General features: G+C 60.1%; 1 protein-coding gene across 1 annotated transcript; it reads right to left on the minus strand.

The window, feature by feature from the left end:
- Window positions 1–213: 213 nt before the first annotated feature.
- Window positions 214–9691, minus strand: NOX5 (NADPH oxidase 5). The gene is made up of 14 exons (XM_063412907.1): window positions 9399–9691; window positions 8664–8988; window positions 8054–8207; window positions 7224–7360; window positions 6566–6748; window positions 5773–5905; window positions 4504–4931; window positions 4196–4291; window positions 3929–4072; window positions 3228–3352; window positions 2746–2830; window positions 2348–2447; window positions 2097–2263; window positions 214–1374 (listed from the first exon to the last, which is right to left on the minus strand). The coding sequence occupies exons 1-14, from the start codon at window positions 9689–9691 to the stop codon at window positions 1243–1245; spliced, it is 2502 nt and encodes an 833-aa protein (XP_063268977.1). The 3' UTR covers window positions 214–1242.
- Between the last annotated feature and the right edge of the window lie 3777 nt (window positions 9692–13468).

The following is a 13468-nucleotide window of genomic DNA, read 5'->3' on the forward strand; positions in this document are numbered from 1 at the left end:
GGCTGGGGAGGTTCCGCCCACAGGGCGGTCACGTGGTGCGGCCGCGTGAGCCGCCGGCTGCGCTCCCGATAATTAACGGGGGATTCATTAATAATTAATTAATAATCCATTAAAGGGAGCGGGAGAGCGGCGGGCTGGGAAAGGCGGCTTTGCTGCCCTCAGGGGGAGCGGGGTGGGGAGGGGGGCGGCTGCGCCAGGGGAGGTTTGGGAAGATTGGGAAAATTCGCACCTGGAAAATTCCCACCTGGAAAAGCTCCAGGCATGGAGCAGCTGCCGGGCGGGGCCAGGATCACATCCCGGAGCGATCGGGAGCCTGTGGATGTGGCACCTGGGGACAGCGGCATGGTGGCATTCCAGGATCCCCGAGGGCTTTCCCAGCACAAACAATTCCATGATTCCAAACAAATTCCGAATCCTTCATCCCTAAAAACCACCCAGCTCGGGATGAACCCGGCAGAGCCCCCCCTGCGCTGGATGAACGGGATTCAGTCCCGATCCAGCGCTGATCCCGGGAATGCTGCGCCTTGCCCACGAGGAGCTGTTGCTACGGAGCGGATCCCAGGCATGGGAAAGGCTGGAAAATCAGGAATTCCAAGAGGAATTGTTATCCATGGCCTCGCCAGCTCCTGATTCCCGGATTCCCTCGATTTACCAGGAAAACCAATCCCAATCCAGCGCAGATTCCGGGTTGGAGAGAACAGCACCTCTCAGACACCGATTCCCATCCCAGTTTTTCCTTGGAGCTGGAATTGCTTCCATCAACTACAACATTCCCATCTTTCCCTCAATTATTCCTCAGATCCAAGGAAACTTTCCCATCTTTTCCTCAATTATTCCTCAGATCCAAGAAAACTTTCCCATCCTTTCCTCATTCCTTCCTCAGATCCCAAAGGAACTTTCCCATCTTTTCCCGATTTATTCCTCAGATCCAGAGGAGAATTCCCATCTCTTTTATTCCTCAGATCCAAAGAAGCTTTCCCGGAGCTCCACGGCCCAGCCCCATCCCACCCCCCCAGAGCCGGCGGATCCAAGCCGGGATGCACCGGGAGCGGCTGCCGGACACGGGAGGGCAGGGAGGGCTCCCAGCTGGAGCTTTCCTTGGAGAAGATGAAGCCGGAGTTCCGTCAGAAGTTTTCCTTGGAGAAGGCAAAGCCGAAGCTCCGGTCAGAATTTTTCCTTGGAAAAGCCGCACTCGAAGCTCCATCAGAATTTTTCCTTGGAGAAGGTGAAGCCGAAGCTCCGTCAGAAGTTTTCCTTGGAGAAGGCGAAGCCGAAGCTGCGGCAGTGCCGGCGGATGACCCTGCCCAGCGCCGCGGAGCCGCAGAAGAACACCCGGACCCTCCCGCGCCGCTCCGCCGCCACCTTCCCGAACACCTGGAACGGGATGCGCTGGGAGCCGGGGCTCGGCATGAGCGGAGCCAAAACCCCCTTCCGACCCAGCCCGTTCCGTCATTCCAGGATCCCATTCCATGATCCCAGGATCCCTGGGCTAGGTGAGACAGTTGGAATGAGATGATCTTTGGGGTCCCTTCCAAGCCAACCCATTCCGTGATTTCCTGATCCCATTCCATGATTCCATGATCCCATTCTAACATTCTCTGATCCCATTCGCATTCCCTGATTCCATTCCATCATTCCATGATCCCATTCCCCAGTTCTATTATCCCATTCCATGATTCTCTGATTCCATTCCATGATTCTATTCCATCATTCCATGATCCCGTTCCCCAGTTCTCTTATCCCATACCCCGATTCTGTGATCCCATTCTCGGATTCCATGATCCCATTCCATCATTCCATTATCCCATTCCCCAGTTCCATTCCCCAGTTCTCTGATCCATTCCCCAATTCTCTGATCCATTCCCCAATTCTCTGATCCCATTCCTGGATTCCATGATCCCATTCCGTGATCCCATTCCATGATTCCCTGATTCCCTGATCTCATTCCAGGATTCTCTGATCCCATTCCCCGATTCCATGATCCCATTCCCCGATTCCCTGACCCCTCCCTGGGCACCGTTCCCCTCCGCACGCCCCCCAGCGCTCCCATTCCCAGATCCCGGCGGGTGTGGGATCCAGGGGTCCCCGTCGCTGACCTTGTCCCAGTCGGGGCGGCCGGGCCGGGTGCGTGCGCGGAGCCCGGTGATGGAGTCGCGCTCCTCCCGCGCCGCCAGCAGATCCAGCGCCAGCTGCAGCCCCAGCGCCCTCACGTCCCCCTTGCCCAGCGCCGAGGTCATGTACAGGTGCAGCTCCAGGAACTTCCCTGGGAATTCTGGCGGTTCCAGCTGCCAGGGCCGGCACCGGGCCGGGGGATTTCCCGGGAATGCCGCGGGACCCTCCCGCTCACCTCCCGGCTCCAGCTCCGCCTGCTCCGCCTCCAGCTTGGCCAGGAGGCCGAGGAACCACTGCAGGTGCTGCTGATCCCGCGTGATCCAGATGAAATCCACCTGGGAGGGCGGGAGAGCCTCTGCTGGGGCACTCACCGGATCCCGGCGTCGGATCCCGACACCCAATCCTGGCACTGGATCCCATCCTGACACCAGATCCTGGTGCCAGATTTCAGCACAAAATCCCAGCACGAAATCCCAGCACGAAATTCCAACGCCAGATCTCAACACCAGATCCTGGCTCCAAATCCTGACACCAGATCCCGCTCCCATTCCCAAACCTCTGGGATTTGAGGGCTCTGCAGCCCCGTCCCAGGCCAAGGCTGGATCCCGTTCCCACTCCCATTCCCGTTCCCACCTTCCGCAGCGTCATCTCCTCATCGCGCCGCTCCTCGCTCCAGGAGAAGCGGCAGCTGGGGCAGCTCTGCCTCCGCCGCCGGTACCTGCACGGGGGAGGGCAATTCCTGCTCCTTCCTGCCTTTTCCTGCTCCTTCCTGCCCATTCCTTCTCCTTCCTGCCTTTTCCTGCTCCTTTCTGTCCCTTCCTGCTCCTTCCTTTTCCTGCTTCTTCCTCCTCCTTCCTGCCCATTCCTGCTCCTTCCCCTCCCTTTCCTTCCCGGTGTCTGCCCATGGCCAAGCTCCCTCCAGCGCCTTTCCCACATCCCAAATTCCCAAAGGAAAACCCTGGCACCAAGGGAGGCCCCACCTGTGGCCGTGGGAACGGATCCCAAGGACAGAATCCCAGGGACAGAATCCCCAGGATCGAGGATTGGAGCACAGCTCTGCCCAGGCATCCATCCCAAATCCCGGGGCTGTTTCCTGGGATGTTCCGTGGACCCACCGGAACATGATGCTCTGCAGGATGGAGGCGAAGGGGGTGATCCCGATGCCGGCTCCAATGAGAACGGCGTGCTCCGACGTGAAGATCCGCCGGCTCGGAGTTCCGTAGGGACCGTCCAAGAAGCACTGGGAGAGATCCAGACGTGGGAGAGATCCAGAGTCAGGAGAGATCCAGATGCAGGAGAATCGAAAGTCAGGAGAGATCCAAAGTCGGGAGAGATCCAGAGTCGGGAGAGATCCAGAGTCGGGAGAGATCCAGAGTCAGGGAGAGATCCAGAGTCAGGGAGAGATCCAGAGTCAGGGAGAGATCCAGAGTCAGGGAGAGATCCAGAGTCAGGGAGAGATCCAGAGTCAGGGAGAGATCCAGAGTCAGGGAGAGATCCAGCAGTTCCAGGTGCTGGAACAGCTCCCAGGGACAGGAGAAGGGCTCAAGGGGATCATGGAATTTGGGGTCTTCATGGGGTTTTGTGGGACCAAGGAACGGGTAGGAAGGACTGGAGTTTTCCAGCAGGAAAACTGGAATAAACTGGATAAGCCTCATGTGGGATCATCCCTGCACAGGGACACGGGGATGGAGAAGCTGGGAATGTGGATGGGATGGGTGGGAATGTGGATGGGATGGGTGGGAGCAGGGATGGGATGATCAGGAATGCTGATCCCAGCCCATTTCCCGGGATCCAGGAAAGGCGGGAATATCCTCACCTTGACGCTGCAGCTCCGCTGGGTCTCGCCGGGAGCAGAGCCCTGCGGGGAGAGGGGAGCAGAGACCATCCCCCATTCCAAGCACTCCCCAAATTCCCTGGATTTGGGGGTTTTCCCACCAGACCGCACACGCAATTCCAGCCATCAGTGCCACAATCATATCCAAGGAATTTCTTTCCAAGGAGTTTTTTAGGGAGCTTTATCCCATTGGGATCCGCCCTGCTGGGCTGGGCCCCCTCTCTGTCCCTGGGCTGGGGCCGTGCTCACCCCCTGCTCCGGGTCCTCTCCCGGGAGAGCGGCTCCGGAGGCTCGGAACGCCGTCAGCTCCACGGCTCTGTCCCTGCCCAAGGCCACGGATCCGGCCTGGAATGAAGGCCGGGAATCGCCACTGGGATCACCGCGCCCAGGGATCTGCTGGTCCTCCAGCAGGGTCACATGGATTCCCAATCCATGGGGCATGAAATTCCATCGATCCCAAATCCCACCATCCCATCCATCCATGCCAAATCCCATTCCATGGGGCACAAAATCCCAAACATCCCAAATCCCACCAATGGTATTCAGTGTCCCATGGAATGGGATTTTGTGTCCCTCTGCCAAGACTGTGTGACCCTTTGGAGGGACACAAATTCCCATTCCATAGGACATAAAATCCCATTCTGTAGGACATAAATTTCTATTCCATGGGACACAAATTCCCATTCCACGGGACACAAATTCCCATTCCATGGACCTTCAAGGCCGGACAAGCAGGGAATGCCCATCCCGAGGGATTCCCTGGCTGCAAACTGGGATGATCCCGTGGGATCCACTCCAGATCCAGCCGCACCATCCCTTTGATCCCAGTCCCACAGCCCGACCTGTTCCCAGTGCCGGCTCCTCCGCCCCCCGCGGCTCTTCCCGGGCGGATTCGGCTCCGGGCCGCGCGATTCCAGCTGCTGGAAGTACTCGTAGAGCTTGTTGGTCCATTGGCCCAGCGCCCGGATGTGCAGCCAGAGGGTTTCTGCGGGATAAATTCCAAAATCCTGGAATTACCTGGACTGGGAAGAGCTTCAAACGCAACTCATCCCATGGAAGCACCTTCCAGAGCCCGGCTTGCTCCGAGCGCCATCCGAGCTGGGAAAAAACATCACCCGGGGGTGGGAAACAGATCCTGGGGGTGGGAAACAGATCCCAGGGGTGGGAAACAGATCCCGGGGGTGGGAAACAGATCCCGGGGGTGGGAAACAGATCCCGGGGGTGGGAAACAGATCCCGGGGGTGGAACACAGAACCCCGGGGTAGAACACAGATCCCGGGATGGAACACAGATCCTGGGATTGAACACAGATCCCGGGATTGAACACAGATCCCAGGGATTGAACACAGATCCCAGGGACTGAACACAGATCCTGGGATTGAACACAGATCCCAGGGATTGAACACAGATCCCAGGGATTGAACACAGATCCCGGGATGGAACACAGATCCTGGGGGTGGAACACAGATCCCGGAATGGAACACAGATCCTGGGATGGAACACAGATCCCGGGATTGAACACAGATCCCGGGATGGAACACAGATCCCAGGATTGAACACAGATCCCGGGATGGAACACAGATCCTGGGGGTGGAATACAGATCCCGGGATGGAACACAGATCCCCGGGGGTGGAACACAGATCCCCAGGGGTGGAACACAGATCCCCAGGGGTGGAACACAGATCCCCAGGGTGGAACACAGATCCCCAGGGTGGAACACGGATCCCCAGGGTGGAACACGGATCCCCAGGGTGGAACACGGATCCCCAGGGTGGAACACAGATCCCCAGGGTGGAACACGGATCTGGGATGGAACCTCCGGAACCTGGCTGCTCCGGGGCGCTGCTGATGGAGAAGGGATGCCACTCGTAGGCGGCGATGGCCGGGACGTTCAGGTAGACGTAATCCCCCGGCTGGAAGCGGAAGGATTTGGGCCTCTGGATCACCAGGTGGGTCACCTGCAGGAGAACGGGAGCAGGAAAATCGGGAATGTCCGAAGGATCTCTCACACTTCCTTCTGTCACGGGAGGGGCAGCGGAAATTCCGGGTTTGTTCCCCTTTCCCTGCCCAGTTTGGGTCACACAAAATCCCAGTTCAACCCATTCCCTCTCCCCCATTCCCTCCTTCCCCTTTCCCATTCCCTCCTTTCCCTGGGCTCATACTATGGGATTCTGGGAAAAGATTCCGAGTTCCAGGAGTTTTTGTTCTGTTCTGGTTGTTCCATGAGTTTTCATTTGAAAAAATAGGGAAAAGGGCTTGGAAATAAAGGAAATAAAGGAAATAAAGGAAATAAAGGAAATAAAGGAAATAAAGGAAATAAAGGAAATAAAGGAAATAAAGGAAATAAAGGAAATAAAGGAAATAAAGGAAGGAAATAAAGGAAATAAATAAAGGAAATAAAGGAAATAAATAAAGGAAATAAATAAACGAATTGCTTCTGCCTCTTGCTGCAGCCTCCAACGTTTCTGTGTTTGCTTGTTCCGTCATTCCCAGAGGCCCAGGGAGGAGGTGGGAGGTGGGATAGTGGGATTTGGGATGTGGGATGTTCGGGATTTGGGATGTCTGGGATTTGGGATGTCTGGGATTTGGGATGTCTGGGATTTGGGATGCATCCCCACCTTGGAGGGCAGCAGCTTGGCCTCCAGGATGTGCAGATCCCCCGCCCGGCGCCACGCCCAGCCCAGAACCTTCTCCAGCACAAAGAGGGAGCCGGGAATCAGGAACCACTTCCAGAAGTGGGGAGCATGCAGGAGCAGCAGGAACCACACGGGGATGTAGCAGAGGTGGCTCCAGTAAAAAACCTGGGAACGGGAAAGGGATGGGAATGGGGATGGGAATTGCTGGACCCAGCTGGTGCTTCCTGCTGGGGCTGTCTGGGTATCCCGGTGGGAAAGGGCAGCCCAAGGGAATCCTGGAATCTCTGGGATTTGTCTTGGAAAGGACCCAAACCCATCCAGTTCCAATCCCAACACCTCCCACTGTCCCAGGCTGCTCCAGCCTGGCCTCGGGCACTGCCAGGGATCCAGGAGCAACCACAGCTCCTCTGGGACTTCCAGCCCAGCCAGGAATTCCTTCCCAATATCCCGGTGCCAGCTGGAATCCATCCCCTGTGTCCTGTCGGGAAGAGAATCCCAGGAAAATCCCAGAAACCGCGAGTGTGGGGGCTCGGGGGGCACCCCCCTCCCCACGGGGCAGCACCAGGATGGGCACCCATGGGAGCCGCGCTTCCCGCCCCGCTGGAATCCCCGTTCCGGGCGGGAATTCCCGCGGGCTCACCTGGAAGTGGCCGCCGCGGCGCACGCAGGGCCCGGAGCCGAGCAGCATCGCCAGGAGCAGCGCCTGCAGCGCCAGCCCCGAGTGCGGGGCCGTGCCCGCCGCGCCGCCACCGCCCCGCGCCAGCAGCCGGGACAGCCCTGGGGACAGCGACAGGGGACAGCGACAGGGACAGGGGACAGCGACAGGGACAGGGATCAGGGGACAGCTCAGCCCGGACAGGGGACAGGGGACAGCAACAGGGACAGGGAACAGGGGACAGCTCAGCCCGGACAGGGGACAGGGACAGGGGACAGCTTAGCCCGGGCAGCGCCTGCGGCCGGCAGGGAGGGCCCGCCGGGAATGCCCATCTGGGAATGTCCTTTCAGGAAATGTCCTTTCAGGAATGCCCGTCTGGGAATCCGTTCGGGAGTGCCCGTCTGGGAATGCTGTGCTGGGATTTGGGAATGCAGGGATGCGGGAATGCAGGGATGCCGGGTGCCGGGATTTGGGAATGCCGGGGTTGGGATCCCGCTCGGGGCAGCGGGGCCTCGGCTGCCCGGCCGGAGCCGCTAGAGGGGGATCACAGCCCGCGGCTGCTGCGCGCTGCCCGTGCCCTGCCCTGCCCGTGTCCGTGTCCCTGTCCGTGCCCTCGCAGCCCCCTGGCACGGGCACCCCTTCTCCAGGGCATCCCCTCCTCCCTGGGACACGGGCACCCTTCCTTGGGATCCGGGACAGGATGCCCCATCCCGGCTCCCTGTCCCCGCGTGTCACTGGCCCGCGTGTGCCAAGTGTGCCAGGTGTGCCAGGTGTGTCCCCTGTCACTGACCCCCGTGTCCCCACGTGTCACTGACCCGCGTGTGCCAGGTGCGCCCCCGCGTGCGCTGTCGCCAGGGCCAGCACCAGGAACGCCACCAGCTCGTGGCCCCGCACGTGGCGCTCCAGCGGGAACAGCTCCGCCAGCGGCGTGGAGCGCAGCCAGGTCAGGGAGCGCCGCAGCATCAGGGCCTGGGGACAGCCACGGGGACAGGGGACAGGGACAGGGGACGGCCACGGGAACAGGGAGAGGGGACAGGGACAGGGGACAGGGGGTGAGAGTGAGGGAGGGGACAGGGGACAGCGATGGGGACAGCCACGAGCAGGGGGCCAGGGGAGGGGCCAGGGCAAGACAGGAGATGCCAGGGGGCAAAGGGAACTGGGGGGGGGCAAGAGGAGATCCCGGGGGACTGGGAATGGGGCACTGGGACACCCCAGGGGAATGGGAATTGCTGGGGGACCTGGGAAATTCCAGGGGAACGGGAAATGTTGGGAGACCGCGGAAAACGCTGGGGACAACAGGGAAACTTGGGGCCAGCATCCCCCCAGGACACCCCGGGACCCTCCCGCCCTTCCCGGCCCCCTCCCCGCGGTGTCCCCCGCTGTCCCCCGGTGTCCCCCGCTGTCCCCCGGTGTCGGGTCACTCACGGCCAGCAGGGCGCAGTTGAGGTTGAGGCTCTGCCCGCAGCCCCGGGCCAGCGCCAGCGCCGGGCCGCGCCCGCGGTGCCACAGCGCGCCCAGGGCCAGCAGCAGCGCCGAGGCGGCGAGCCAGGCGAGCAGGCAGCACGGCCCGGCCCCGGGATCCCCGCGGCATTCCCGGGAAAAGCAGCAGGGGCCGGTCCCGCGATCCCCGCGGCATTCCCGGGAAAAGCAGCACGGGCCAGCCCCAGGATCCCCGCGGCATTCCCGGGAAAAGCAGCACAGGCGGTGCTCAGCGGGACGGGCACTGGGAGGCTTCAGCCAGCTCGAGGCGCTGGGAAAACGGGAATTGGGGTTTGGATGGGAACTGGGGGGGTTGGGTGGGAATTGGGGATTGGATGGGAATGGGGAGCTGGGGAAGTACCAGGCCCAGGGGGGTACCCGGCCCTACAGCCAGAGGAGCAGCATCCCTGGATCCATCCCTGGATCCCCATCCCTGGATCCCCATCCCTGGATCCATCCCAGAACATTCCCTGCACCCATTCGAAGCCCATCCCGAAATCCAAACCCTGCCCCAATCTAAATCCCATCCCAAAATCCAAACCCTGCCTCATCCCAAACCATCCCAAAATCCAAATCCTGCCCCCATCCCAACCCCATCCTAACCCTATCCCTGCCCCATCCCAACCCTCCCCAGGGCTCCATGGGATCCTTTCCCAGCGATCCCAGAGCTCCGGTCCCCACCTGCTGCTCAGGCTCTCCAGGAGCTCTGGGAACGCCTCCAGCTGCTCCCGCAGCTCCGGGAAGGAGATGGAGCCGCTGCCGTCCCGGTCCAGGGCCTGGAGCAGGGCCTGGCTCAGCGCCCCCAGGCGCTCCTCGGGAAGGGCCAGGGAGCTCTCCCGGAGACACCCCTGGAGCACCACCCGCAGCTCCTCGGCATCGATGGAGCCGCTCCCTGCGGAACCGGAGAGCCCCGAGATCCCAGTCCATGGAGTCATCTCCATCCCGATATCCCAGTGCTGTGGAGTCACCTCCATCCCGATATCCCATCCTATGGAATCACCTCCATCCCGATATCCCACAGTCCTACAGAGTCATCTCTATCCCAATATTTCACAGTCCTATGGAGTCATCTCCATCCCAATTTTCCAGTCCTAATCCAGGAATTTTCCTCATTGGGTGGAAAATCCTGGTTGGGTCAGGATTTCCTGCTCCCAGGAAGAAGGGACAGGATCATGGGAATGGCTCCAGAGGAGGCTCAGGTGGGATATTTGGGAATTTTCCCTCTGGAAAGGTGCCACTGGAAGGGGCCATGGGAACAGGCTCAGGTGGGATATTTGGGAATTTTCCTTCATGGAAAGGCACCACCAGAAGGGGCCGTGAGGACAGGCTCAGGTGGGATATTTGGGAATTTTCCCTCTGGAAAGGCGCCACTGGAAGGGGCCGTGGGGCTCAGGGGTGGCCCCGGCAGTGCTGGGAATGCTCGGATTCCATCTCCCGGGGCTTTTCCAACCCAAAGGATCCCAAAATTTCAGGGAATCGGGATGGGGAATTGGGACTGGAGCTGAGCAGATCCCTCTCTTCCTCACTGACAGGAAATCCTGGGAAATCCTCACGCCTGACCCGCGGAATCCTTGATTGGATTGAAATTCCGCTGGAATTTCACCGTTCCCACACGGAACGAGGGCAGCGGCCTCATCCCAAAGCCGGATGCTCGGGGAGGCCCAAATCCCAAATTTATCCCCAAAACCCCCCCCGGATCCCCCGCGTGTCCCCCTCACCGTCCACGTCGTAGACCTGGAAGAGGAAGCGGAGCTGCTCCGAGGGGCCCCCGCGCAGCAGCGCCCGCAGCGCCCGCAGCAGCTCGGCCGCGCCCAGGGAGCCGCGCCCGGCCCCGCCCAGCAGCGCGAAAAAGCGCTCGGCAAAGAAGGGCTGCGGGAACAGCGGGAAAAGCGGGAATGGGCCTGGGGAGAAGGGAATGCGCCCGGGGAGCCGGGAATCGGGAATGCGCCCAGGGAACAGGGAATGCGTCCGGGGAGCCGGGAATCGGGAATGCGCCCAGGGAACAGGGAATGCGCCCGGGGAGCCGGGAATCGGGAATGCGCCCGGGGAGCCGGGAATCGGGAATGGGCCCAGGGAGTGCGGAATGCGCCTGGAGAGCAGGGAATGCACTCTGGGAGCCGGGAACGCGTCCGGGGAGCAGGGAATTTGGAATGGGCTGAGGGAGCAGAGAATGTGCCCAGGGAGCAGGGAAACAATGTGCCCAGGGAATTGGGAATGTGCCCACGGAGCAGGGAATGTGCCCATGGAGCAGGGAATGCGCCCAGGGAATTGGGAATCAATGTGCCCAGGGAGCCGGGAATCAGGAATGCTCACATGGATCAGGGAATCAGGAAATCAGGGAACGTTCTCATGGATCAGGGGATGTTCCCCGTGGATCAGGGAATCAGGGAATGTTCCCATGGAGCAGGGAATGTTCCCATGGAGCAGGGAATTGGGAAATCAGGGAATGTTACCATGGAGCAGGGAATCAGGGAATGTTTTCCAGGGATTGGGGAATGTTCCCCATGGATCAGGGAATCAGGGAATGTTCTCCATGGATGAGGGGATGTTCCCACGGATCAGGGAATCAGGGAATGTTACCATGGAGCAGGGAATGTTCTCACGGATCAGAGAATTCCCACAGATCCCATTCCTTCTGTCCCATGGATCCCTCCCCCTTCCCCAGGATCCCTTTTCCAGGATCCCTTTTCCCAAGGATCCCTTTCCCAGGATCCCTTTTCCCAGGATCCCTTTCCCAGGATCCCTCACCTCCTTGATCTGCAGGGCGGATTTGAACTCTTCCAGGCTGATTTCCTTCTCTTTCCCGAATTTTTTGCTCACCCAGCGCAGCCACTCCTCCTCCTCTGCCGCTCCCATGGCTCCGAGCACTCCCTGGATCCCAACAGATCCCTTTGGGATCTCCCAGCCTCATTCCTCGCTCGGAGCACCCAAGGCCGGATCCAGCAGGATCAGCCGGGCTCCGGCTGCCCGTGGAATCCCAGATTTCCATGGAGCTGCCAGGCCCAATTCCCGGGATAACCACGGGGCTCACACAGCCCATGGAAGCATCCCTGGGGATTCCTTTTTCCCAGAAAACCCCAGCAGGGATCCTCTCCCATTCCCTGCTTTGCCTTTACCATTCCCATTCCCATTCCCTGCTTTCCCAGTCCCTCCTTTCCCATTCCCATTCTCTCCTTTCCCATTCCCTCTTTTCCCTTTCCCATTTCCTCTCTCCCATTCCATTTTCCCTTTCCCATTCCCTCCCTTCCCATTCCCTTTCCCTCCTTTCCCTTTCCCATTCCTTCCTTTTCCCTCCCCTTTTCCAGCCCTCCAAAACTCCCCCAATCCCCCACACTCCAGGAAATCCAGCAGCGCTTCCCAGCATCCCAGATTTCCCCAGGATCCGAAGGAAAATCCAATTTTCCGGGAACTTTTCCCACCTCCAGCCTCTCCCGTTCACCTCCAGCGGATCCGGGGAGGCTCCAAAGGGAAATCCCGGAGAAGCCGGCGGCGTTCCCGGGGAGAGGATGGATCCGGGCGGGATGCGCCGCTGGAATAAATCCCCAATCCCAAATCCCAGCTCCCGCCTCGCTCCCATTGTCCCTCCTTTCCCAAATCCCACCCAGCTCCGGGCCCATCCCGCTCCCGCTTTTCCCGGCTGTCGTTTCTCCCGGCCCATCCATCCCTCGGGAATTGTGCTCCTGCCAAAGCCACCGGACCCCGCCCGTCAGGAACACCGGGAATGTCATTGCCAGCCCCCGGCCCTTTCTTCCCGCCGAACCGGGCCCGGGTTGCCATGGGAATGTCAGATCCAGGTGGGAATGTCAGATCCAGGTGGGAATGTCAGATCCAGGTGGGAAACATTCCCCATTCCTGCATTCCCGAGGCGCCCGAGCCCCGGATCCCAGCTGGAATCAGCGCCAGGAGCCGCGGGAGCACAAACCCCATCCTGGAAAATTCCAGATAACCCCAGGAGCTCGGGATGAATGGGATTAAATCCAGTCCTGTCCCCAATCCCAAATCCAGCCCTGTCCCCAATCCCAAATCCAGTCCTGTCCCCAATCCCAAATCCAGCCCTGTCCCATCCCAAATCCAGCCCCGTCCCAATCCCAAATCCAGCCCTGTCCCATCCCAAATCCAGCCCCGTCCCAATCCCAAATCCAGCCCCGTCCCAATCCCAAATCCAGCCCTGTCCCCAATCCCAAATCCAGCCCTGTCCCCATCCCAAATCCAGCCCCGTCCCAATCCCAAATCCAGCCCTGTCCCCATCCCAAATCCAGCCCTGTCCCCAATCCCAAATCCAGCCCTGTCCCCATCCCAAATCCAGCCCCGTCCCAATCCCAAATCCAGCCCTGCCCTATCCCAAATCCAGCCCTGTCCCAATCCCAAATCCAGCCCTGTCCCATCCCAAATCCAGCCCTGTCCCCATCCCAAATCCAGCCCTGTCCCCATCCCAAATCCAGCCCTGTCCCCATCCCAAATCCAGCCCTGTCCCATCCCAAATCCAGCCTTTCCCCCGGCTCTCCGTGTGTTTATCCTGCTGTTTCTCGGATCCCGGTGGTTTTTCCTGGGATGGGGCCATCTCCAGGCGCATCCATGGGGAGAAAAGCGGGAATTCTGCTCCTGGTGGGATTTGGAGCTCCAAGGAACAGGAATTCCAGGTGGGAATGTTGGCAATGGGGGCCTTGGCATGGGAGCTGCATTCCCAACTTTTCCTTGGATTCCATGGGATTTGCTCATCCTGAGGAATTCAATCCCTGCTTTTCACAGGA

This window comes from Prinia subflava, chromosome 15 (assembly GCF_021018805.1).
Source record: "Prinia subflava isolate CZ2003 ecotype Zambia chromosome 15, Cam_Psub_1.2, whole genome shotgun sequence".
NCBI classification, from domain to species: domain Eukaryota; kingdom Metazoa; phylum Chordata; class Aves; order Passeriformes; family Cisticolidae; genus Prinia; species Prinia subflava.